This window comes from Temnothorax longispinosus, chromosome 5, assembly GCF_030848805.1.
Source record: "Temnothorax longispinosus isolate EJ_2023e chromosome 5, Tlon_JGU_v1, whole genome shotgun sequence".
Taxonomy (NCBI): domain Eukaryota; kingdom Metazoa; phylum Arthropoda; class Insecta; order Hymenoptera; family Formicidae; genus Temnothorax; species Temnothorax longispinosus.
In genome coordinates this window covers 16,732,350-16,759,442 of record NC_092362.1, presented here as the reverse complement: position 1 = coordinate 16,759,442, position 27,093 = coordinate 16,732,350, and the positions used below count along the sequence as shown (strand labels likewise).

General features: G+C 42.6%; 1 protein-coding gene across 2 annotated transcripts in view; it reads right to left on the bottom strand.

The window, feature by feature from the left end:
• Window positions 1-3,712: 3,712 nt before the first annotated feature.
• The window catches only part of LOC139813995 (headcase protein-like), a 149,568-nt gene continuing 126,187 nt past the window's right edge, over window positions 3,713-27,093 (bottom strand). Inside the window, exons 3-6 of one of the 2 annotated variants that reach the window (XR_011732306.1) lie at window positions 24,633-24,821; window positions 24,053-24,235; window positions 22,214-23,586; window positions 3,713-22,135 (exon numbers count right to left, since the gene is read on the bottom strand). Coding sequence is in view for 1 of the 2 variants with exons in the window: in XM_071779944.1 (XP_071636045.1) it covers window positions 23,413-23,586; window positions 24,053-24,235; window positions 24,633-24,821 (546 nt within the window). In the remaining variant the exon portion in view is untranslated. Of the gene's footprint in view, window positions 23,587-24,052; window positions 24,236-24,632; window positions 24,822-27,093 lie in introns of both variants that reach the window. The other variant, XM_071779944.1, reaches the window with a different exon arrangement.

Here is a 27,093-nt window from a genome sequence, read left to right as displayed (position 1 = left end):
CCATTTCTACCGTAGCGACATCCTGTCTGCGATTTCGGATAGAATTCTTGCATATAATTCAGGTGAGTATAATTCTACGAGTTCTTAGACGCAGAACTCGCTTTTAGAATTGGAATTGATTATATACGATCCATATTAATTTTTACGAATAATAATTACACGACGAACTAGATGAGCAAAAGTATTTTTCTTCGTGCTTTTTACCCGTCCGCGATGCGAGATGATCATTTTCCCAGCAATGTGACCCATGTCGTTAAACGATCGTCTGCATCAAGGAGGAACGATCTCCTGGCGGGGAAGGACAACGTCCGGGAAAACGGGAGGAGGCGAGAAAGTGAGTACCAGGCTCGAAAAATGGATGGGTGGTCGTTCGCAATTTGGCCCTCCAATAACCACGACACAAAGTAGCCAATTTATAATCCCCTGTCCCTCCCTAGCATCCCCTTCATTGGATACTTTTATCTACGCGCCTACACCTTCGTCCTCCGTGTTTCGCTGTCGCTTCTTCGATCGCATTGTTCCTCTCTTTCTCTTTTTTTTTGCATTTTACCTCACCGACCAGACGACGACGGTACACGATGATGATAGCGTTGCTGGCGGGCAATGACCCGAGAAATTAAGTTTCTCCATTAACCCTTAATCGCGATGGGCGAACATCAACAGGCAAATGATCGCCTGACATTTTCGTTTGCGAGATCGGCGGACGACGTGTTTATTTAACTATTAATTGTTTAACGGAAAGATTGATACCGCGAAGTCAACAAACTTTTCTAATCAGGTGATGCTCACAGTGCGATAATAACGCTAAAGCAATTTATTTTAATTCATTATAGCCGGCGCGAACTTATTGTTAGTGTTGAATTCTCAGTTTCGCATTATAGTTATAATCTTCGTATTGGAAACGCACGACTTAGAATTCAGTTAGTCATATTACTATTAAAATACCGTTCAAATTATACACCATTAACCCGATATGATCAGCGTAAAAAGAAAAAAAATACGAAATTTATCTATCTCTGAGATCTCATCTGTAATTTATATAGTTTTCGCTGTGTTAAAGATCAATCTTCTGATCGTGCGTTCCAAATAACGAAGTATAACATCGGATAACATCGCATCCCGTTTACAACACGAGTATGCCATTCCCCGTCGGAGACATTATATTCGAAACTTACTTCGATCGTATAGATAATATTCACGGTAGGGAGAGCGTATTTACGACGCGGTGTATCCTACGGTCACGCGCTGTCCGCAAAACGCGCACTCGCACCATATATTTTCGTGGTTTTTCTCCTTTTCCCTCGAGTTCGAAATCGGGCGACACGTGTCGGGGGGGCTCCCGTAATATTTATTCGCGCATACCTATTTCTCGGTAATAGTAATCTTCGACAGTATATAGGCGGGAGCTGATTTTCACCCCTCACGTGGAACAGCCGGGAATTAATTGCTTTCCACATTGGGATTTCGAAGGGGGAGCGTTTCGGCGGAACAAAGAAAACGGCTCGGTCGGCTGCGAAGCTAAGAGGAAGAGCCCGCGAATCGCGTCCACGCGATCGATCACTTTCGGGCAGCGGCATAAGACATCCGGCGGACTATAATTTCTCGGCAGACAGTTCTCATGGCGGATACAAGGACTCGTTGTCGGGAATTCTATCGATCCGCTAATTTAATCTCGGATTACCCATGCCGCCCTGGCGTGAGCCGCGTAAAGATTTATGAGGCTCGTCGGAATGGATTTCCGTAAAGCAAAAAATTAAACGTAGCTATTAATCTGACGGTATCGCCGAATGTGGTTGCAGGACGACTTTTTAACGCGATTAGCAAATGTCATCGCGAAGCGATAAAACGCTTTCGTACGTTTAGTATACGAGCGTGCGTAGTCGATATCAAATATTATTTACGGATTTATTCCAATGTAAAATTTATTTTTATTGGAGACATTTTGGTTGTATAAGAATATTGATCAAATGAAAATAATATCGGGTATATTAATGTTTAAAATGGACTCGAGCATTTTTGCAAACTAAATAAGTCCCCTTCACGTTCCTAACAAACGACGGTCAGCGACGATATCGAACCCTGCTCCACTTTCTTATAAGAGATTCCAACTGTCCGTGAACACGCTTAACGTATTACAAATTAGGGTTCCTCCTACGCCTTCCTTCGTGATACCCGTGTCCGCATACAGAGGGGTAAAACTGCCAGGGGGTTACTTTACGGCGATGTTCCCAACGGGACGAATTCTAAGAGGTCGGGGGAGAGGCGTGGTCACGCATCGCCGATTGACGGATGGATCTTCGATTACGATGGGCGACGTGCCGTATAATTGACCAGGTGTCGCGAATCAGCGAAAGCTGGCGGTTTCATGACTCTCGATTAATCAGCACAAAACATGCTTTCGTAGAAAGAAAGCCGCGTCGGGGGACTTGGATTATCATCGTCGATCGAATTCTCATTATAAGATAAGGGGAATTTATTTTCCGTTCATAATCCTTGCCTATAAACGCAACGAAAGCCGATAAATTACTTTTTCCAGTCACAAACTGATGATAGATTTATAAAGCTAAAAAAATTTTATTTATGCACATTTATGTGATCCAATCTTCAAAGAATCTTCTAATTCATGCTTCTAATGACGGAGAAAGCCCCCGATATCGTAATTATTCATTAGGTTGAATGAAAATTTTGCCTTTCTCAATTAATTGATTGCATTTCTTGACACGTATCATTTACCGAGAAAATTTCTCACATCACGGACTTGATAAATTTACTTTAACCTTTTCAAAATGGTGTCACATGCAATATTATTATAGAAGCATGCAGGATGTAATAAATTCATCGTCTCGCTCGTAGTTACCGGATAATAGGTCGCGTTCATCTCTCAAAAATATTTGCGATATTTCGAACAGCTTTATTTAACGAGAAAAGTTTTCGCAGACGGATCGTTTAATTATTACAAATATAGCGATCAAATATCGCGCAGATTTTTATTTCAAGAAACGACGTGGTGTATTATTAACGAGTCGTTAATTATAAATTCAGCGATATCAATGTTTTGCTTTCAGCGTGCAGAATTCACCTCTATGCACGAAATACATCTTGTTTAATTGTGTAGATATAAACATTAAAGAAATTTTTAACATTTGGCTCGTAAATTAAAAGCTTTTTAAAAAGATTATAGTTCCATTATTTCAAAATGTAATACCTAATTTATTATACATACTAATATAGTTTCCTGTGTTCTTACAAATCAAGGATTAAATGTAGATCGGGATGAGGAACGCTCTTTATGACAGGAAGGAAATAAATAACTCGAAACACGGTAATTTTTTTGCATTTCTTTTCATTTCACCAATATCTTTAGGATAATGGCATTAAAAAATGTTTATTAATATAATATGTATACTTTCCTTAAAATCATCATACTCGTATTCTCATAGCGTAATAATCATAATATATAATTATTGTAATATATATCTATATTTATTTATATATAATATATAATATATATTATGTTTATATGTCTTGCATATAGAGAATAGTCAATTAGATAGTAGGTTGTGTAGGTTTTTGTTGTGTTTATTTATTCATCATTTTTTATTTGTTTAATATTTAATGTATAGGTATTCCATTACTAAACATACAAAAGCGGTATAAAGCTCGATCCTCACACGCTGTCTATTTATAGTAATAATCATCGCGTTCTTACAAGTTTTTCCTTAAAAATTGCGTTACGAAATACGTTTTTTTGTCCGTTTTTCTTTTTTTTTCCACCGCATTTTAAATCTAGGCGTAGCCGCGTAATGCGCTAATGCTTACAGTGTACTTCCTGTTCGTCCTTTCGCTTAAAATACCTCCCCGGCGGTGCCTCGCGTCGCGCCCCAGGACCAGAAGGAAGGATAGGCCCCGGTGACGCGAGAGAGAGAGAGAGCGGCCGCGGGAAGGGAGGACGCTTAAGCCCGAAACTGCCAGGACCCATATTGACCGTGTCCTCCGCTCTGAGAGTAGAGCATTGATTAATTAACGCAAACTCGTGTAGTGCGACGTAGACGACAGGTTGGTCGACCTCCGTCGCCCCGTGCGACGGACCTTGACCCGAGGTCGGACCCTGAGGAGGTCGAACGACCGTCGATTGTTTCCTGACTAAAGCATTAAATGTCTACTACGTGTGTACGTGTGTAAATGTGTATGTCAAATCGCCTCTCCGAGATCCCCCCATCTTTCGCCTCGCGCTTTTAGTCCTTAGGCCCGCGCGCGAAGGACTCGAAACGCGCGTTTTGCGAGGCTTTCTGTGCAAACGAGATCGATCACGCTCGGAGAAACGATTCGGGGATTGTTGTGTTAAGCACTAGCTCTCGATCGAAACACAGCTTATCGATATTATTATATACTCTCTTTTTCTCAAACGCGATTCTCACCCTTCGTTTTACTTTCCGCTTTGTGTGTTTCTTCTTTTTTTTTCGTGCGTCTATCTTCCCCTCAAAGTCGCTGGCGGGTGCACCGCGTGCATCTCCCTTAACGATTCCGTGATCTTTCTCCCATCTCTGTTCGCACGCTCGACGGACGTGTTCTCGACTGACGACTGTTCCGAGATCGGGCCGTGCCAACGTTGCTTGGCGTGGCGAACGCCAGCTCGACGAATATCGCATCATCAGACAATCTCGTTTCTTATCATTCATATTTATTCGCTGTCATTCGCCTAGTAAGCATTTCCTTTTTCCTCGAAACACGCGCGAGCAATCGCTATCGGGAACATTTACAACGGCCAGCGCTCGATGTTCGCCCTCACGAAGGAATTCCTCGCGTTGTCTTCGCCTAATAGTTTTAACTTGAGCTCATCAGTCGAAAGCACGTCCGCGCAACGTATGAACTCGTCAACAATTCGACGCGTTGCAGCGTCATCGTCAATTGTCGCTCGCTACAAGATGGAGCGACGCAAGTTTACAAAGCAAACATCTCTCGTTTTTTTATTATTTTCACAACCAATATCTTAATACCAAATATATTCTTCTTAAGTCCTACCTATCCACATATCATAATTATATGTTCAACATGCAATATAAATGAGAGCTCGTAAAGGAACTTATACATTTGAACATCATACAAATGCTTTCTCAATGAATCAATACATATATTATATACGAATTATGTTAAAACTCACAAACATGTACAACTTTCAGCACAAAGAAAGAAACAGCATATACTTTATACCTTTTATTTGGATTAACATTACGTCATACTCGAGAATCTGGATGACAATACGATGTCGAAACTTAAACTATAACAATCTGAATAAACTCGTGATTATTACGGGAATCCCTTTCGTCATTCTGTGGAGCAAAGATGACAATTACTGTCAGCGACCCGCCAGCTAAAGGTACAGCGTAGTATCTAATAACCCGAGTTAGACTCTCGCCCTCAAGCCAACCAAACAAATATAATCGCATACAATTACAATACGAATTATTAAATATCAACTCTTATACTCTAACGATAGAATGATCATAATAAGAGTTTGGCAAGCGCTAAGGAAATAGTGCCGATCGTACAATGTAGTGTATCTTGTGTGTGTCTCTCCTGTGTGCACATTATACGTTTCTTCTGTGTGTATATACTCTTTCATTTTATTCACAGTTTCAGTGGCGTGTATAGCAGCATTCCGACAGCGAGACGATCGAAAAAACGGTCACTCGATCTGTCGATATACGTTATATGCGTATCGGTCCGTAAATGTATTTTTGCGATTTCTCGCGTGGAAATATATTAAGCTTAGATCTGCCTAGAACAATTTCGAAAACCGAAGCTCGACAATAGACAAGTAACGTCCTTCGGTGTTAACGGCGGCAATCGATTAAATTCGATTGCGGCGATATATCGCGGAATCAGTAGACCTCATAGATATCAATATAGTCTCGAAAAAAGATGTATTTATTGATTATCCAGATACGTCGACGTTCTTGATTTATTGCATGCGTCTTCGAGGAGAATTTGACGAGGGAGGAGCGAGGTGGAGAGCTCGCTGTTTTCCCAGGTTCATAAAATTTCATCGTAAATGCGAAAAATCCACGGCCGAGGACGACGATCTACGTTTTTAAATACGCGCCCCTTTCCCGTCCCACATTTTTTTTTGCAAGTCACTTTCGAATAGATTTTTATCAAAAATATATTTATCTATATATCTGTGTATACGTTTGTCTCACGCCTGTGTTCCTCTTTCCATTTCTCACTTTTTAGTCCACGGCATCGATCGGCCACCCAACGCTCGAGTCTTACGTACGGATATTCGAACGATCAAGGAATTCTTGATGGTTCGGATATGGAGTCGTTGGGCCGCCGGTGTCCGCCGTCGGAATCAATCGTACCCGATACTTTGTCCCCCGGCTCGTCGTCTACGATCGCACGAGATCTTTCCGCTTGACAATCGTCCCGCGAGTCCATCCTCCACTTCCTCCTCTCTCCTCCTCCGTTAATTTTCGCCTCGAATCGTTGACGCTGATACGACAATTAAACAGAGATCAGTCTCGAATCTGTTATTATTTCGAATACTCGGCGCGGACTTACGTGTGGTCCTTCAAAAAACAGCGTATAAAACGTTCTCGGTAAAAAACTCCCTGGAAAGATTATGTTTCTCGAGTCTTATCTTCGGCAGTTGCAAGTTACGTTTACGAGGCGATATGCACTTCTATCGACCGACGAACGAAAGCCACTTACGGTAAAAAATAACGTGCGGGATCAAACCTTCGAATTCGATAATTTTTACATCGACTCGAAGAGAATTTGGTTTGGGATTCGATCGAGCACGAGTTTTCCTTTGTTTGATGTAATTTTTTGATAAATTCATAGATGTTTAACATTCGGATATCTTTCTTGATTGCCGCTTGTCGATCGAAGTGCAAAACCTCGGATATTATTTTCATTTATTGCTCCTAAATAGATGTATGTGAATTGCATGTATGCGTGTTTACATACGTATGGAGGTACATACACGGGAAGTTCCACTAAGGTGTTGGCGAATCTGTGTAACGATGTAACGTGTAATGCGTGTGTCGGTTACGTGTACATATCCCATATAGATGATGCATCGTAAAGGGGGGAAACAGCTAGAAAGAGATAATTCTTTAAATAGATTACCGGTATTCTCTCGTCTATATCCATAGGCGGGTGCATGCAATAAACACACCGAGAGCTCTAACTACGATACTGATTTTCCGAAGCTTACATGTCTAACTGCACGTGAATTAACTCACGCGCGGCTCCCGTAATATGCGTTTTCGTTCACTTCGTGGTTAAATTACCATGTCACTTAAGACCAGCTCGACAAAGATTCCGTAATACTGCGAGCGATTCCCGCTCGCGAGCGTTACCCTACCGCAAGGGACGACTGTCAACAACGAGATTAGCATCGAGAAAGCGATCGAGTTAACTCTGAAATCGCCGGCATTGAGGTAAAACTTGACGTGCGTATTGATATACGTATCGATATGATATAGCAAAACGGAAATTATCTCTTTTGTCCATATACATGTTATATTTATAAAAATCTATATACGCCGTGTGGATGTATGTGGGAGAAGGGAGAGCGGGGTAGGGGTCGAGGGGGGGGGGAGACACGCGTGAATCGCGAGATTCGACATGCATCGTTGCACGCTTTCAAAGTTATCGCGAAGCCTCGATGAAAATGTTCCTGAGAATTTCAAGGGGGGGATCAGTGGGGCCGCGCCTTAAGTGCTAATGGCAGTCCGGATCGTTAACACATAGCTACATGCGCGTATATTGTATATCATACTTCGCTAATAATGTTAACGTTCAGTGAACCTAGCGCTAGGTAAGTTTATGCGGTACATTTATCATATAAACCATTTCATTTAATTTTTATATTCGTTTATCGCAATAATTCCTACACCAGGGAAAACATCGTTAAACATTATCTCTCTCGCCTAATATTACTCTTTTTTCTCTTCTCGTCGCTCTCTTCCTTTCACTCTCTCGCGCTCAGTAATAATTAATAATCTTCTTTTTCATTTCTAATTTATTATTTCTTTCTCTCTTTCTTTCTCTCTCGCTCTCTTTCTTTCTCGCTCTATGTCTTTCCTCGTTACGCCTTCGTCGTCTAATATTTTATTCAGCGCTCGATATAGATTATTCATATTAGAAAAATTTGTACTCTTATAGGGGAGGTATCGAGGGATACAGCTGCCTCGCTGTTGTTCTATATTTTCCATGATTTGAGGGAACATCTTACCCAGTCTCGCATGTGTGTCACTTCCTAAATCGAGTAACATCCTCTCGCGATCTAGCCGAGTCGTGCAATATCGCGCGTGCATCGCGTTCGCGCACTTTTTTTCCGTCCTTGTAAAATGTCCCAATTCGTGTCAGGTGTCAGCCAGCTAACCGAACGAGGCACGCGAGGTGTCCAATCGCAAGAACAAGATTGATAAAATATTTACATGGTAAATAAATCGTCAGATTCCGTAACTTGCGTTATAAATTTCGATCACCCTGATGTTTTAAAAATAAAATACAGTGTGGTCGTGTCCAAAAATTACCATATCTCTAAATCGCTACTTATGAAATAAGGTAAAAACACGAAGGTCATGTACTTGTGCGCAGTGATTTTTATGTGATAGAATATGTCGACTCTTTTACCGATTTTACACATTTATATGTCGCGATTGGACAGCCGCGGGCCGCGTTATCATTTTTTTTTTATCCTTGTTGAAACCGGTACGGTCGAACGAAATGGAGAACTCAGTGGCGAGAAATCGGGTGAGGAGCTCGGTAGGGTACGATCGGGAAAACGGAGTAAGATGGGTTAATTTTTCAGGCGATGGTTAAAAGATCCTTGCAAACCGCAGTCACTCTTCTTTCATTCACGACCGCTAAACTGAGTCACGATTGCGTTCACGTAGCCTTGCTCGCGAGTTCCGTCTGCCAATCTGTATTCACCGTTTTAGCGCGATAGAAGAATGTGCGTGCGGAAAAACGCCAGACTCTTTATACGAAGTCGCGACGCGAGCCCATCGTGACTCCGACTAAGCTACACGAGAATGGGAAATAGCTTCGTTAAAAATGCATAAGTATACGCGTGTGTATATATATATATATGTTTACCACGTACCTACAAGATTAGGACTTGATACGAACTACGACGCCTAAGGAGGAGTCCCATTTTCTCTCCGCGAAAAGGACTGGTTAACCGTGAGCGATTCTAAGCCAAATTTTCGATCAAACCGTACACCGCTAGTGGTAATATGTAATATGCGTTTACCGCGTTATCGCTTATCACGCTATTATATGTACGTGTACACGTATATGTCCATTATGTGTGCGTATATATGTAATATATAATATTACCAAACCGTCGTTACGACCGCCTTTTGTAGGTTCCTTCGAAAAAAGCTCCGACCTCGCGCGACCTCAACTTCAACGTTTCCCTCCCCCTCGTTGCCCTCCTATTTCCGACAAAAATCCCGCGCAACATCCATCGCGAGTTCCGACGCTCGCGACTTCTTGCGCGCGTGGCGATTTCGCGCTCGTCGATGCCACCCGATTGTTCGTTTTATTTGGATTGTTGTCCCTTTTTGTCCCTCTCGACCGAAGATCGTAGGAAGGCGAACGAGAGTCGTAGGGCAGGGCAGTAAGACATGGAAAGGCTATCGCAATTCACTGTTTCCTCCGTTCCTTTCATCCTTTTTATCGTTCATAGCCATCTCTCTCGCTTCTCTTTTTCCTCTCCGTTCTTATTCTCTCTCTTTCTCCGCTCCTCTCTCACCGCCCTCGGAAAAAAAAAGAAATAGATCTAAACGTCCGCGATGGGAGATAAAACAGGAAATCGGAAAGAAGTCTGGTGCGCGATGTTTCAGAAGGCAGGGACGTTTTAACGTCGCTCGAAGTCTCGATTGTACGCGGAATCGAAAGAATTCACTCGTTAACCGGGACTCCAATGACGACGAAGTCGGCAGCGATACGGTAAAGAAACGTTACTGTCCTTAAGTGTGTACTAGCTGTATATCCGTCAAACGCGTAGCCAATTACGGTTCGTCACAGTAACGACTTCGAGAAGACACGAATGAATCTGATTTCCGTAAACGACGTCTGTCGCAAAATACGACGATTACGAAGCTGATGAATAAATGATGAAATGACAAATAAAAAACAGCGCGGTTTATTTTATTTTATATCGCGCCCATTTTTCACGATTATCAAATTGTATGGTATTGTATGGTGGTTTTATCTCATCAATCTTCTTCACACAAAAAAACCTCATTATTCAGGTTCATGACATATATATATATCTTTAATTTTTAGAATTATGAGCTCATCTAAAAGAAATCGTGAAAATTAAAACAATGTACTCTTTGATCGACATGAGAAAAAAGAACTAACAATAAGATATAATGTAGTCAGCATATTACGTATAAAACAAACGTCTCGATGTGCAAGCGCAGTCGTTAAGAAGACCTCGCCGTGCCTTAAAAACTCTACGAGTTTAATCTCACTACAAACGATATCGGATGTTAATCTCCGATGGAGAGCGGCAATTTCTTTTTACGCGTTCACTTTCTTTTCCCTCTCTATCTCTCTTTTTCCCGCGCTTCCTCCCGTAGAAAAAACACCAGACCTTTCGTCACCTTTCACCCCTTTCCACAAACTTCCCGTTCGGTTGTCCCGTTTGGTCCGCACTACCAGCATGATTATTCGCTTTTGCATCGCAAAATGCTTGTGTCTACTATGATTTCTTTTTTTTATTTTTTGGATCGCTTCCATGCCTGCCGTCCGATCGGTTTCTCTCCTCTCGATTCGCTTAAACGACTAAGTAATACGACTAATTGTTAAGTGTTTAAAACTACGCGCGGCCTCCGAACGAGGCTTCGCCGCATCCTCGTTCCGACACGAGGGCGGATCAAAGTGCGATTATAGAGGAGCGTACCCTATATACTTATACGGGATTACTTATCAAAGGTTACATCGACGACACACCCCGCAAACGGTTTAATGTTTCGAGTGCCTCGCGTTCGCGACGACGCGGAAGCTTCGCGATCGATCGTGCCCGAGCGGATCATCGGGCAGGGACTAGCTTTTCTCAGAAGATCGTTTCAATGCGGCACGATCGTCGATCTCGCAGCGATCTCTACTCTCGCTCGGTTCACGTTCCCTGTTCTTTTTTTTCGCCCCTCGTTACGGAAGGTTTGCCGATCTCTAACGTATCGGAAGGGCTAAGCAGAGGCGAATCTTCGATTACTTCCGAACCCTTTTCGATATCTATATTCGATACTAACGTATAGCGTTGCATTGGCGTTTCCGAAATTGCCGACGAATTGCTTGCCTTAAACTAAACTTAACGACGTTTCTTAATTTTGATAAATACTACCGTGTTAATTTTCCGCACGAACCCTTCTCTCCGTCTTCGCGTGATCGACTTGGCGATCGCTTAAAAAAATAGGGTACAAAAATTATTCATCTAGATTTGCGAGATCTTACCGAATCTAAAGTCGCTTCTCCGCGCGTATTTTCAGTATTACTCTTTTTTTTTATAACACAGCCGAATAAAAATGCCCGAAATACGTCTAAGAAACTTATATCGAGAATCTTATTTTTTAACGCCTGATCCGCGTTCGCCCGAAGAACACCTCGATTTTTTTTTAATTTTTATTTTGTAAAAAAGAAGTCTACCCTTATAAGATCCACCGTGAACTTAGCCCCCATTAAAAGCGCGACGACTACGAGAGCGTATGTCGATCAATTTGCGCAATTGCTCTCTTTCTCGGTCAAATTTCGTTTCGCGATTTTTTTCTACTTTTTCTTTCTTTTCTCTTTATTCTCGCGTGTCCGTTAGCTAAACTAATAAAGAACATTACGAAGTTTGCCGCAATCGAGTCGGCATTACTGTCGCGATTGGTGTTAATTTACAGTGACACATCTTCCCTTTTTTTAAAACGACAAGAAACGTACGTCGTACAGTCTTACGCGGGTACCTTGTGTACGTATACATCGAAGAACGTACATTCGTCGTCGTCGTCGTCGTTGCTGTTGTCGTTTTACGCCTTTATTAGCCCTCGGGATCAGCATATATAAATCAATTGCGTAGCCCGCGGAGCATACAGGGCGAAACGCGAGCTACTTAAATGGTACCATTCGCGCGGGTCGTACGCGAAGAAACGTCGGTTACGCTACAAAAATCCAGCACGTTATTCCCGATGGTGCAATGGCGATTCATCCACCCCGCATGCGGACGTTCGATTTAACGCCGAAAGCGAAACTTTCCACCGAGTCGAATAACGGCCCGTTCGGAGAACTTGGAAAATTGTCATTGGGCTTAATCGAAGATCCGTCACGCGCACCTGTAAACTATTAGCGTGCCAGGGAGAGTCGCTTCGCGATTAAGACGACGGGCGCGAATGGTTCTCCAGCAATGATTTTGCCTACGAATACAAATCCGACACGACGCCATTTACACAGACGACGTTTTACATAAATCTACTGACTCGGGGTTATAGGGGTGGGTTTAAAGGGGTATATATATATACGTATATTATATATATGTATGTATGTATGTATACGCTACGAGTGCGATTAAATGCACGAATAGGAAGGGAGTAGCACATCCACACGCCATTCAGACACATCGGTTAACCCCTCTAAGGAAATTGGCTGCAAACGGGTACTTTTGGTATAACGGGGGAGGGGAAGGGGGAGCCTACGAACTAACGATTAATGCGCGTTCCGTTAAATCCTTAATTACGCGTGTCCTCGCAGCTAGCTCGCGCGCGAAAGGCCCGCGCGTGTACCGCCCACGCGCAATCTTTCGCCGCAAGCTGCGTGAAAAATTCGACATTAGATAAAAGAAGAAGAAGACAAAGGAAAAAGGAAAGAAAACCGATCATATCGTCTTAGAAGTGCGCGACTATTCGTCATTGATTACGAAGTTGCGATTTCGCAGTGCGCTCGTGCGTGATTACTATCGTCGATTTGCTTCCTGAAATCTGCGAAGTTTCGATTGGCCCACGGCTCGAAAAAGAAAGACGATGGAAGGGAAAGCAGATGTGGGAGCTACAATCGGGAAGTGGTTTGGTTTTCGAGAATGCGCTAATATGCCGAGCCGTGAACCAATTGTCTTTTTACACCTTCCGTCAAATGTCGCAATCCTGCGTACCGATCCGCTCTTTATTCACGTCTTCGTCCTTCACGAACATTCCCCCGCCTCCGCGTGTCCTCCGCGTTTGCTCCATCAGCGGTTTCGTATATATGTCAACGGGATTCGTTTTAGGCCACGCGCCGACATCGCGCCATTACCAGAGCGATGAGTTCGAAATTGGAGCATGAGGAGTTTGTGACAAATTGAGCATTAAGTTTGAACCAACCAAAATATCAGTATCGACTCTACTGATGGGATGTGTTCTTATGTTTTTCCCTTTTGCTGCATTTTTAAATAACTCGTTGGCACATTGTTATGCATTTTAATATGAACAAATTTAACGTTTTTTTTTTAGCGAAGGTAGATCTTTTAAAATTGTCGCAAATATATCACGCAGTCTTAAAAATGCGAAGCACTATTAAATGATTTGATTGTTCATTCTTATAGTCCGTGAGAACTATAATGCACAGAATTTCCAATATGGCAAGATTATATCCAAGAATGTGAATATAAAAAATGTTGCGTAATGTATAATAGGATACTCTGAACTCATCGCTACAGTATAAGAGTGTAAAATAACTTAATAACATTGCAAACGCCATTAATAAAGAGAATCCGGCTTCACGATGATATCTTTAACGTATAGTCGTCAGAGAGACACGCAAAGGCGAGACGGCAGCGTTATATGTTAATAACAACATTATGCTCCTATGTACATTTGTACCTTGGCCAACGTATCCAATCGACTCGATTACGGCCGAGCCCCCTGCATTCGTTCAAAAAATTCCACAATTTCGGCCACTTCTTGATAGAGACCCACTTGAGCTAGGCGTTCCCGCCTCTCACTTAAAAATGCGTTACTTTTCCATCATTCACGTCTTAACAGCAGCATTTCCTCGCCACATTATCTCGCGAATCCTCGGAGGGGGATCGAGAGAGCTCGGCTCCTTCCAATCGTAGAACGTGAAAGACAGCCGGTGTGTGTACTATTTATGACGTCGGCGAACGGTGCCCTCCTTGTCTCACGAACGGTCTCCTCTTTCCCTCCGAGGGTGTCCGGACTCGCCGGAGCACCCTTTGATCTCCCTCATCCCGAGAATCTCTATAAGCAAAACGGTTCTCGCGCAAAAACGTTGGCAATGGAGAAGACCAGAGCGCGATCGATGGACACGAGGGGGTGCACACGAGTCGCCGACGTGAGAAAAACAAAACCGCTCTCCAGTAGCGCACTCGATAAAATTTCTTCGTCGTTCTAACGTTTCAGTATAACAATCATTAGGCAACGTACATTAATTACATCACTTACAGGATTAGCGACGGAATTGGGAATGGATGCGGAGGGGATGGGGGGGGGGAAAGGTAGAGGAAGGTGGACAGGATGGGGGATTCGATAAATCCATTGAATGTCGACGTTCGCCATCGGCGGACGGGGAAGGAGACACTGCGGGATTTCGTATTTCTGTGAAACTTAATCGAGAGACGCGGGGTGCGAATTCCGTGGAATTCCGCGCGATCATTTCCCCCTTCGATATCGATGTTCGCTTCCGACGCGAACCCCTCCTGGTTCGTGTTCTCATACTCGTCTCTCGCGTAAATCCGGCGTCTAGAGCGCGATGAGCGCAACCATGCACGTATCGTTTCCATCCATTCTTCTCACTTTGTACGTCTTTCGATAAGAATGTAACGTTCGTCGACGGGCAGCCTAGACGTGCCGCAATTCGATTCCCTAAATCCGCGTCCCTACATATATAACTCCCTTTCCATCGTATATATTTCTCTCCCTCTATTCTGCATCTTTTTCTTCCTGCGTCTGAAAGTATATTTAGTCTGTAAAACAGGAGAGAATACGTGCTGCCGCGCGGCACGGCCGACTTCGCGTGTTCGAATCATGCATGGAATTCAGGTGAAACCTTGAACCAGACTTCGCGTGAACGCCTCACGCGAAGGGAGGGCACCCGAAAAGCCAACGCGTGCCCGCGCGACTTAAGCCGACACCGGGTTCGAGAATATGGTATACACGAGTTAACGTTCATTAACGAATTAACATCACAATCAAGCTATTACAGGTCGAAAGGCGCGTTAACCACCACGAAGACCACCCTCGCCCGCCGGCGAGTCTCTTTTGGCTTCATCGACCCGTGACGGTTAACGTGCGCGGAACGTGGAATTTAACTCTTTGAAGATTATGTTCCCCGTTCTGAAACCGCGTCCTCGAAATCCTCTGATTGAGCGGTATGGTAACTGTTAACACTCAGGTAAGTTCGGAGAAACGGTTTCAGCGCGGAGCCATTAAACGCAAAGGGGGTTTAAACATAACTGCCTTTCAAATAGTACGTATATCCAATAATATAAACAAAATGGAAAAACTGCGATATTGTTCTCAACGCAATAAATGTTTGCGCGATCTTCCTCTAATATAGTACGTAGGTAATAGTTACGTGATTAACTATATGTGTACTTAATGTATGCGCACTGATATAACATACGCACGTATATATCTATGTATCTAATGTATTCACGTGTTCACTTATCAATCCTTACCACATTAGAAGCACAAAACAAAACATCAAACATCATCTGCATCTACGCTCTGTTCGCGAATAAGTGAAAGAAGACGCGAAGAAAATAAGCCAATGAACTGAGGAACGAGCCATTAAATTGAAGAAAAGCGCGAAAACTCTAAAGAAAATATCGCCGCCGAGGCGATTCAAATGCCTTAAAAAAAATTAAGAAGTCTGCTCTTGGAGGTATTTTGGGCACCCCTTAAACGAATTCGAATCCGGACGATTTGTCAATTAAATATTAGCGCCAAATGGAAACGTCAAATAAAACACGAATGCTATATATAATATAGTAATTATATAAATGTTCATTTATTTTAAGAGAAATGTGAGTCGAGTTGTAAAAAGATGATTTCCAATCAATGTAAAAGTAATTATCGTCTGATTATAATATTAATGGTTAATTATTTGTCAGGAAAATTAATTTTATCGTCTAGAATCAAATCTACATGCCGAAATTGATCGGCCAGAGAGAAGATCGCTCGAGCGATACTATACCACGAGTGTTGGGCCTCCTTCCCATCGATCACAAAAAGTTATCACCATTTCGCGTACCCTCGCGTACGCTTGCGTAAATAATGCTGCAGGAAATCGTAATAAAGAAAAAAAAAAAGGAAAGCCGAATCAATAATCAAAAGTTTCATGAACGAGTTCTTACCGTGATGAATTTAAGAATCGAGGATTATGGACAAAAAAGGAAGAATACATTTGCTCTGCTAAACGATTGTAAGTCAGCATGACTGCTTGTCAATCTCCCGATTCGCTGCAATGACTGCGACTAATAAAGACATCATTGGAAATGTGTATTCGTTTATGTGTGTGTGTATGTGTTACGCGTGCGCGTATCGCATGACTGTGACGAGAGATCACGAGGCGATTTTTACAAACGGACGCACGTTGATCTGGGGTGGTACGGCGCGCAAAAAATTCAGTTGACGAAATGGAGATCATTACGATTGATCAAGGCGCCGGTCATTCGATACTTCACGTAGATTTTGTTTCCAGTTCTGTAATATATATTTCCTCAATGAAAAACAACTCGCTAACTACTCCGTTTAGCCTGCTATCTTCTTTTGTCAATATCGTGAAGAATCTCGGCTCTTGTGCTCACCGAATAAATATTTGCGACTAATAAATGAAATATCGACACTCCCGATTAGAGTAAACTTGTCCCACACGAATGGTTCCAGCCATTTATAGCGTCTGCGATTCTCGATATTTATCCTCCGTTATCGATAACGGCAGATATTATGATGCGATCTTTACGTGTCGTCAGATGAAGTTCCTTATAATCCGCTGTTTATGTCCGTGATTTATATCTGAGAAAGTGAAGCGAATCTTCCTTTCGCGTCTCATCGTCGTAGGACGCGCACTCGTGGTTTTTGTGTGATTTATTTAACGCGTGCGGTTGCGTACGTGTAATTAGAATGTGCGTGTGTGATTTCTTTCTTTCGGTATATTTCTAAGGAGCCCGTATACGTTGTTTCGCGCACATTTGCGACGTACACGTTGAGAACGTACGTATATATAGATTTATATATACATATATTTCGATATATATATATACCTATAGTTGTCTAGCACAGCTGTAAAGACTCTTACTCGCTAAAAAGACAAAAATTGATGATTCTTAAACATACGTATTATTCATTCTTTCATATAATATATATATATATATATATCTATCTATATATATATTTTCATATATATATATTTCTTCATCTATTCATTTATTTTATATATATCGATTTATTTAAACGAACTTTGACCGACGAGAAAATCGTTCCCTCACGTCCTGTAGCCACGTCAAGGCCGCGTGAAAGGGTTCCGATGAACAACCGATATAATTACTATGATTAGTACGTAATAAAATTTTCCCTCTCCCCCTCGTCTCTCTTTCTTAATCATCTCGGACATCCACAATATGACACAATAACTTATCACTAGGACGATTCGTCCGGTCGTCTACCCGATTTTGCTCGAAGACGTCGCTCGATTTCACCGGCGCGATCTCCCTCGGATCCGAGTTTCCTCTTTCGCCCACTTCCGATATGGAGTTTCCGGGGGAGGGAGGGCGCACGTCGCGATATTCCCCAAGATCGACTTTCTATCTCAAGGCCAACGTCGATCTTGGCCGAGTTCCCAATCACGCTCGATTCAAAGTCGACCGGCGCGGCGCCGGAATGGAGTCCGCGGGAGGGGGGGGGAGGACTGCGCACGTCTTCGCACCCCCTCGAGGCAAAGCTCGAGGACAAAATCTCACCTTCACCCTTTCTCTCCCCTACCGCCCCCTTCTCTCCTATATCACCCTCCTTTCTTTGGAAGCCGGGTGTACGACCGGCGAAAACGAAAGAGCGTCTTAACTACGAGAAAACGTCGTTCTATATAAACTTACTATTTATCGATGATTCAAACCTTTTCTTTTCAAGTAAATGACTCTACACTAAACTCTATTCATAATTCAACCATTCGTAACCTCTCTACTCCATCACGGAGACTCAACCCTCTTTTCCTCCCTCCCTCCCTCCCATCAACCCTATCCCCCCTAGTCCCATACAAACGTACCACGCGAACGCTTTTCGGATTATATAAAATTCACAAACGCGGGATATAGATATCGATTATTCGGTAAACCTTCGGGTAGCGAGGAAGGCCAGTGTGTCTGGTCGACGAGACCGAGTATGTTAAAAGCTCGGTAAAGTCGTCGACAGGATCATCCCGCCACCCCCGCTGGTACCCCAGTCGTCCATATAAAAAACACTGATATACAAAACGTTCACTAGATCGACATTAAACGTTGGCGAACGGCGCGACGAGAAATTGCTAATGGATAGATACATGCGTGAAAAAACGCACGCAATGCTGCAACTTTGTTGGCTCGTGTAAAGCGCGAATACTTATGTATTGCCTATTGTTAGCCCGAATTGTCTGAATTTTTTAAATAACAGAAATTCCTCGCAAGAAAGAACGCTGCGCGTACAAGTTTCCGGAAGGTTCAATATTCGAAATCACTGGTATGCTTATGTGAGGTTCCAGACTAACGGTTGTTTGCGCTAGAAACGCGTTATGGGACACCATAACGCGTCCATTTGCTGGATATGACTAGCTTCCTGAGATACAGGACATTCGTAATTTGTGAAGTCAAACTCGCCCTTCTCCCCCCTAAAAAGAAGAAAGTAATGCGGAATTTCAACAAAATCGAATCTTCCCTTCTTCTCAATTTATTTGTTGCTCGTATTGCTATTTCGATTTTACTGAATTGACACATACGTCTTTCGTTCTTCCACCGTACTTTCAGCATCGGCTAACACAATGATGTTACCGGCCAGTCTGATCAAGAAGATATCACAGTGCTGTGCTCTGCACGTGGAGCATATCGTACGAGGAACCCCGTGAAGCGTCGAACTTTTTCGACAATCTTCCGCGTGACGTCTTTCAAAGATTGTCGCTTTTATCGTAAGATATGACACCGAGAATCACCGGGGGATATATTTGTTCGACTCTCAAACCTTCCGGCAACTCCGCGCAACTTCCACGATAGCTCTTGGGAAACAGTGTTCTCCAACTTCATTGTATATGACGCATCTTTATACCGGACTCTCGTGAATCGGACTAACGTTGGGCGATTTTACAGCGCGATAAGCCGTTAGCAGCGAGATCTCGCTGACAGTTTCCCGTCGCGCGATTCCAACCCACGCCGTTGGATGAAAATAGCAAAAGTACAAAATCGCTATAGTTAATTACCCGAATAAAAAAGATTACCCTAATGTAACATTAGCCTTATCAACTACGGAGCTAAGTGCGCCGTCGTGCGTTGACGCACGATCGATGATAAAGACACTTGCTGTCCTCTTAGAAAAAAAGCAGCAGCTTGCTACGGCACCATCAATAGCGAAAAAGATATCCTTTTTCCCCCTCCCCTCTCGCGACGACTCTTCTTGTCTCTGCCGTAAGTTCATCACTTCTCCAGTCCGACGACTCGAAATTCGAGTCCGACTGGGACTTTCGTCCACATGTATTCGCGTACGAAATTATAATAGAAGAAAAAGCTAAGATACTCCGAATCTCAATATTTTCGACTTCGCCTCTAATCTACGCTTACTGACACATTAACATGATCAGCCATTGCCAAAAATTGTCTAAATTCTGTAGAAAGGCTCCTACAATCACTATTTTTCTCTATTTTCAATGAAACATTTGAGATACTGTGTTCATTGTCCCTAAATTATTAACAAAGACTTACATATATATAAAATTGTTATTCCGTATTATTACTTATCATTTATCTCCATTTTCATTATTTTTTCATTAAAACAAGTACGTTAAAATAAATAGATTAATGTACGTATATTTCGCGTAATTTAATACTTTCAAAATTCGCAGATTTAAAGATTCTCAAATTTTCTACCACCACCACATTCAATGAACACGAGCAAAAGTGAGAAACAAAAAATGCGTTTATAAATATTTAGTAAACGCGAGGAGCCTCTCTCGTAATTCTTTTTATTATAAATCTACATAATGAAATAATTCTCGTGATCGCGTGAATCCGTGTAAAGTCGCGACAAATAATCGTAACTTTCTGAAACTCGATCTTCTTGACTCCTTCCTCTTTTTACTCGCGACAGGAACTCAGAGGAGCGAGTAATAGCGCATAATACCGCTGATTCTTATTAAAAATTGAAAGCAGTAGGGAGTACAGGCGACGCGTGCATCGCACACGCATCATAAGTGATTAAGAAAAATTTCTCGTACACGCTTCCGATCGTACGAGGAACTTGAAACGATTTGGAACTGGTTTGGTCGCGTTAATTTTGAAAAGAATGTTTCACTTACCTTGAAAAATGCGTAGACGCATTGCAGGTTTTTTTTTCTCTAAAGACCAATTTTGTGTGTCTCGATAAAACTTCGCGCAGAAAAACAAAGAAAAGGTTCGAAATAGCGATATTTTCTAGATCCAGACTTCGCCTCATTTTGAGGGCGACAATTGAGCCCATTTCGATGCCTCCAACGTCGCTCGAAATTTTTATCGCACGTGCTGTGAAAACGAAATTCAAGTTCCTTTCGCCATCGATCGAGCAGCCGTACTGCGCTTTTTAATCTGCATTGTCGAAGGTGGCGGAGTTCGATAACGGTCAGACAAAGAACGACGAAGATACGAATTGCAAAACGAATCTTGGAAAAAAAAAACGGACGAAAGATAGAGAATACTAAAACGCTGCTTTTGCTTGGCAATTGCTCATTTGGCACTCTGAGAAAACGTACGGTCGAGACGAAACGATCGGAGAAGGACTCAGACGCGATCGTCCTTGCCTCCGGCATTAAACGCGCGAGAAATTAATTAACGCGGGAGTTTAGTTCTTCGCGCACAGGAAACGCGCGAATTGTCCGACTCGCCAACTCGTTGGCTGTCCAAGAATGAGATTTTCTCCAACTGGATACATCCTCAATTCGCCATTGGCTGAGCGTTTTCCTGTGCATTATTTTTTCATATTTTTTTTTCGTTTTTTGACCCCCTATCTCCTTATCTCACTACTCTCCTTCGATCTTCCAATGAATCGTGAACGAAACTGCGTGACTACTTCACATTAATAATTTTTAAAATTTCATTTTATTTCTTATTTGTCATCATTTGTTTCTTATATGATACGCAGAAGAGAAATTCGTGTCTACTAAAGATATGAACATCGTTCTTCTTTTTGTCTCTTTCATCACGATATTATCTTTTTTCGCAGAGCATACAAATAACTAAAACTATAAAAATAACTACAAATATTACATACGAAAAAATATGGAAAGTTCAAATTTAAAAAAAAAAAAAATTTAAAAAACTACAGTTGCCGCGTTATTTTTGTGTATCTCGAATTGATAACACCGTGCAGCGAAATAAAATTTAAACATAGATTTTTCACGTAGTATACTGTTTTAAAAAAAAACATACATCGCTCATATAAAAAAATGCATACTGTCGTCAATCGGACACATGACCAATGGAGAAACAAAAACGAACAAAGACAAAACCGCTACGTGAAGACATAAAGAAGTAGCCGCGCAGCTTCACGATCTTCAATCGCGTTACGCCTCACACACACGCGGGGGGGTATTGTATTATCTCCTAAATATACCTCCCGACGTACGAATTAAGTATACTTTTTTTTTTAATCGAAGTAACGTAAAAAAGGTACACGATCGACTATACTACCTTGAGAACGGTGGGCGGTCTGTTTGTGGGACGGCCGCTATTGGTGGACAGCAACGACCAGCATCGCCAGAAAAAAAAGGAGGTTCTCTTCCTCTCCAAACACACTTGATTCTCTCCCACTTAATATGTTATATACACTGGCTACCTCGGACGATCATGACTTTCCGCGAGAATCGTCCTGCACTCGAGCGAGCGACGACGGGATCGGAGGAACGAGGGAGCCGTGCACTCTTTCATCTAGACGAAAAAACGCGTGTGTACACAGCGCGAGCGGTAGTCCCAAAAACGATTGGTATTTTCTTCCGATGAGTTTACCTTTTACCTTTTACGACCGGCGTGAATTTCGCCCGTCTCTCACGGCAGCGCAACGCTCCTGGTCCCGGAATCGCGGAAAGTCGTGACGCGCGCCCGACCGAATCAACGTTGAAAACCCATCGAATGAGTCGTAGATCCTTAAACAAAATCAACATGGCCGCCATAAACGTATAAACTAATAAAATGTAAAAAAAACAACGTGTTCTCGATTATCTAAGTAACAAACGATAGTTATTTCTTCTTTCTTATCCCCTCCCAATCTTTCCTAGAAAGTAGCCTTTTTTCTTCTTTTCTTTATACACGTTTACAATAAAGGAAGTCGACCTTTCTCTCTGTGTCTAATATCTTTTATATATATCTCCGCCTAAATTTATTTCATGTATTTATTATTATTATTTTTTTAAAGCAATTCCACTATATATTATGAAACGGGAGACGGCGAAGCTATCACTTGTCATCCGAAAGTTTTCGAAACCGTCTGAGATAGATGATTCAGTTGGTCGTAAAAAATTTTATGCATAAATGATGACACGCAAATTTTTGCAAAACATTTTGCTAGTTAAAAATCACCTATGTCAGAGAAACACGTCCGTAATGACAATCGTCAAAACAATGTATACTAATAAAAAATTAATTGTCGTTGGTCCAACAAAACGTACAATAAATGCCTTAAGACACTTAAAGAGCAACATTACGGGAGAAATAAAATTACACTAATTTTGCAAGTCTCGCTTCGCGCGCATCGTCAAACGAAAAACGTTAATAATTCGACGTCTCCCGCTTAGAATCAACCTAAACAAACAAATCTACAATCGACGTTAAAAAAAAGAAACATCTTAAATTTGATTAGTACTACGGGAATGCGCCAAGGGGCTCGCGCGTCGTACCGTTATCGCATAGTATAGCCATTTGACTGTTAAAAAAAAGATTCCTAAGAAGTTACGAAGTAATAAGACCAGCTATCGACCGAAATAAAAGAGACGAGGAATTAATACATCGGTGGATCCGGCCGACAGCACGCGCCAGGAAAGATCGGCGGCCCCTGTGCGCGTTCGCCATCGTCAAAATCTCCTACAGGTCGCGAGAGGAGGATTCTAGATTACGGTCGTCCGGAACAGGGAGATCGACTTGTAAAAGAGAGGATACAAGTCGGCCGCAGTGGTGCGCATACGGCGACGGTTCGCTAAGTTCTCTAATGGTTACGGCCACTGGCTGTAGAGCTGAAACTGCTCGCGGGTGAAGCAGGCCGAGAGCGGTTTCACGAAGTGGGCGTCGACCGCCCTGCAGTGCGGGCAGCCGAAGACGCGGCTGTAGTCCGAGTAGAAGTTCAGTCGCTGATGAGGGTAGATCAGGGGTTTCTGGCAGCTGTTGCACTGGAACGAAAACGGAACGACGGTGCGTTCATTTCGTGCGGTGTTTTCCCTTCCCTGCGGGCGGGCGTAACGAATCGGCGCGATAGAACTAGCATGCAAGCTTCGATCGTCTAATTACTCTAATTCGACACGTGTTGCAATTTCGTATTGCAAACTGCACAAGTTCCGTTTTTGAGATCGTCGATTTGTAAAAAAAAAATTGAGACAAAGATGAGATGAATATTAGCATAATATTGTCGTAACCCGCATCAATATCAAACTGAGAGAAATAAATGAAACAAGTGACAAAAGATGATTCGAGGCTTTTATCTCGATAATTGTACGATTGCATGAGATATAGCGTTAGTTTTTTTTTAATTTTTACATCCGAGAACATATCACCCGGGGTGATGTATTTAACACTCGTGCGTTAAAAAGTCAAAGTTCGATCGGGTTGGGGTCAGCCGCTCACGAATTCGGGGCTTACCTTGAGTCGTTCGCTGCAACAGGGCATGGCAGCGAAGATATCGTAGCTGTACATGGTGCCGAGGACCAAGCTCGAACCATCCCACGGTTGGGTACAGAAACGGCAGCGTACAGGTTGCCCGCCGCCCTCCAAACAACTCATGCATACGGCTGACAAAAATTGTGTACGACCTTCGACCTTCACCTGGAATAAAATGCCGAAAAACCGAACGTGCAATTGGAATCTTGCGAAACCATTCAAATATTGCGATAGAATCGCGGGCGAAAAATATGATAGGGAATAAATTGCGATTTAAATGGTTCGCGAAACTCTGTGCAAAATTTGTAATCAAATTGTTAATCAATGTGCAGAAATAATTTGTACATACAGACAGATACTGTGTACTTGTTATGCTTATTAAGAGGTTATTGAAGTGTTCTCTAAGCATTTAACGAAAGAACGAGGTATGTTAAATAATAATCTGTTAAATTGCTGAATCCATCAAAATTTTCAAGTTGCTTAATTAAAATTTTGCTTTACTCTTTCAATGAGAAACTCAGTGGCTAAGATATTTGTAAAATTTTGGATAATGAAAACGTACCTCAGCACAAGCGGGCGAGTGCTGTCTGGGTGACAAGAAGAATGTGCCGTCCACCAGCGGGTACCTGTCGAAAACCAGCATGGCAGCGCGACAAAGGACGCACGTAACTCGAGACCACTGCAGAGCGGCCAATGTCGATAGGATGAAGCATCTGGTGTCGTCGTTGCCGTGATTTCCCTCGTCCTCCATCTGAAAACAAACCGTTAACAAACACATCGTTACGTTGCGTGCGCAATCGTGTTGTATAAACATAAATGTAATAATACATATATATATATATATATATATATATATATATATATATATATATAAATGAAAGAGAGACTGCCCGTGCTCGTAACAACTCGTGAATTTATCTTTCTCTACAATTCTCCTCGGAGAAAATAAAGAAAAAAAAATACTGAAGAGAAGAATGAATTTTTCTTTCAAACTAATTACGAGTTCAAGCTCGAACATCTGACGGGAAACATCGCCGGTTACGTCGAGCAAAAGACTTAAAGCTACTTTGAGCGGAAACGTTAGTCGGTAACGATGTCCAATCTCTTCGTTCGATCTCGTTTCCCGCCTACTTGCGAGAGTGACGATAATTTGAATGCAGAATTCCCCATCCGGTAACTCTTACACGCGCGCGAAGTAATAACGTCGGCGACATCAACAAAGCTCGTCCTCTCATCCGTGCCCGCCTTGCTCGTTAAACCAGTTTCCGTGGGACGCTCGCCGTAGCCCGCGGGAGGAGAAAAGTATACGCGGGCCTTGATACTGCCGCCGTAAAAAGACCGAAGGCGACGGCGAGGGTGGAAAATTCGAAGGATGCAACGCGGCGCGCCGGGCGTCTCCTCGATAGCGGATAAACTGCGAAGGCGGTGGCTACGAAACGCCGTAAAGATTTTCGTGACGAGCGAGAAGGGGCGACTGGATGGAAAAAGGATGCAACGCGTTTCGCCTGGATCAAGGCACTAAAGGACGAAGAAGTGTGAAAAGTAGCGCCGTGAGACGGAAACCCGGATGGAAGTTTCAGAAAACGCGCACTGAAGGTTCTCATAAGCGGCGAAAGAAAAGGGCAACAGGAGGCACAACGAGGTACTTCCAAGAAATCTGTCAGCGAATCTTAATAGTGTCTTAGAAAAGTCTGTTGAAGCAGTCTCCTCCCGAGCTGGAGGTGAAACGAAAAAGCTGGTGGTACCACGGTTGTACCACAGTAAAGAATTAAAGGTTTTAATAACGAACTAAATGAGGGGACGTAACGGTGGCGAAAGAAGCACGAGCTCTGTAGTCAGAGAAACTGCAACGGGAAGGAAAATTGAAAGGATGCGGGCGAAAAGGCTAGCGAAACGGCGACGAAGAAAGCGGAAACGGGCGACTCTGCCGACGAGGAAAAACTGTCGCCAGTAGACGACATTTATAACCATAGTAAATAACCAGTCTTTCTACTTTGTTACTACAAGGGAAAAAATAGAATGGGCGACGAAAGGATCAATGTTTGTAGAATAGAGAAGTAGAGGCGTGAACCTTCGTGTTATAATTACATTATTAGATCACTTTTGTAATTGATAAAGAAAATACGATTATTCAAAATGTATGCAGCAGCAGTAGCATTAAAGTAATTAAATTGTCGATTATTGGCAGATCTCATTTAGCCTTTTACCTAAATGCCGAGCGATCAGCTAGATTGAGAAAAAAATTTCATATCTCTCTATTTATTCCAGAGGCCCAGAAACTCGGCTTTGTTCTCGTCGATACGTGACGTCCCGTTCATCCGTAAGATTCCACGAAGATGAAAGTATATTTCCAGACTGCGCCGGAGAGGTTTTCGAGTACTTGGAGTGACCGAGGGACACGAGTGGCGAAGCAGGGAAAGAGAATGCGGGAATGAGGGAATAAATAAAAGAGAAGAGACACGACGGAGAAAGGAGAAAAACCGCAGCTCTTCCGACCAACGTATTCGTGGATTCGAGTAAAGAGAGAGAGAGAACAGGAGTCCTTGACGCATCCTCGGATGCTCGAGAGACCCATACAAGCCACGCGTACATCCATTTTTCCATCCATCCATCCATCTCGCTGTGAGGACTCAACGCCAGTGTCGAAGAAATAAATTGAATTGGTACGTCCCTCGTATTGCCACGCGACGTACGATCCAGACCCATGATCGAAAAGAAGCACTCGTTTTTACAGCTTCGATTAGGACCTAAGATTGCGCAACGCTGATACGACACGATACGTTTCCTAGAATTTTATTGCGACTCGTAAGCCTGTCGGGCGCTAGGGCGAGCACGAAATACTTTTGCGCGAAACATAAGAATTGCTTTCGACATGATATTGTTTGATGAAATATTTTATTTATGAAATATCAACTATATGCAAGGTATATACGTTCTATTACAATCCGTAATTATCGTCGTTGGCATAATCGCTATTTGTACTACTTATACTTATTTTCGCATTCCATTTTTTAACTCCCATG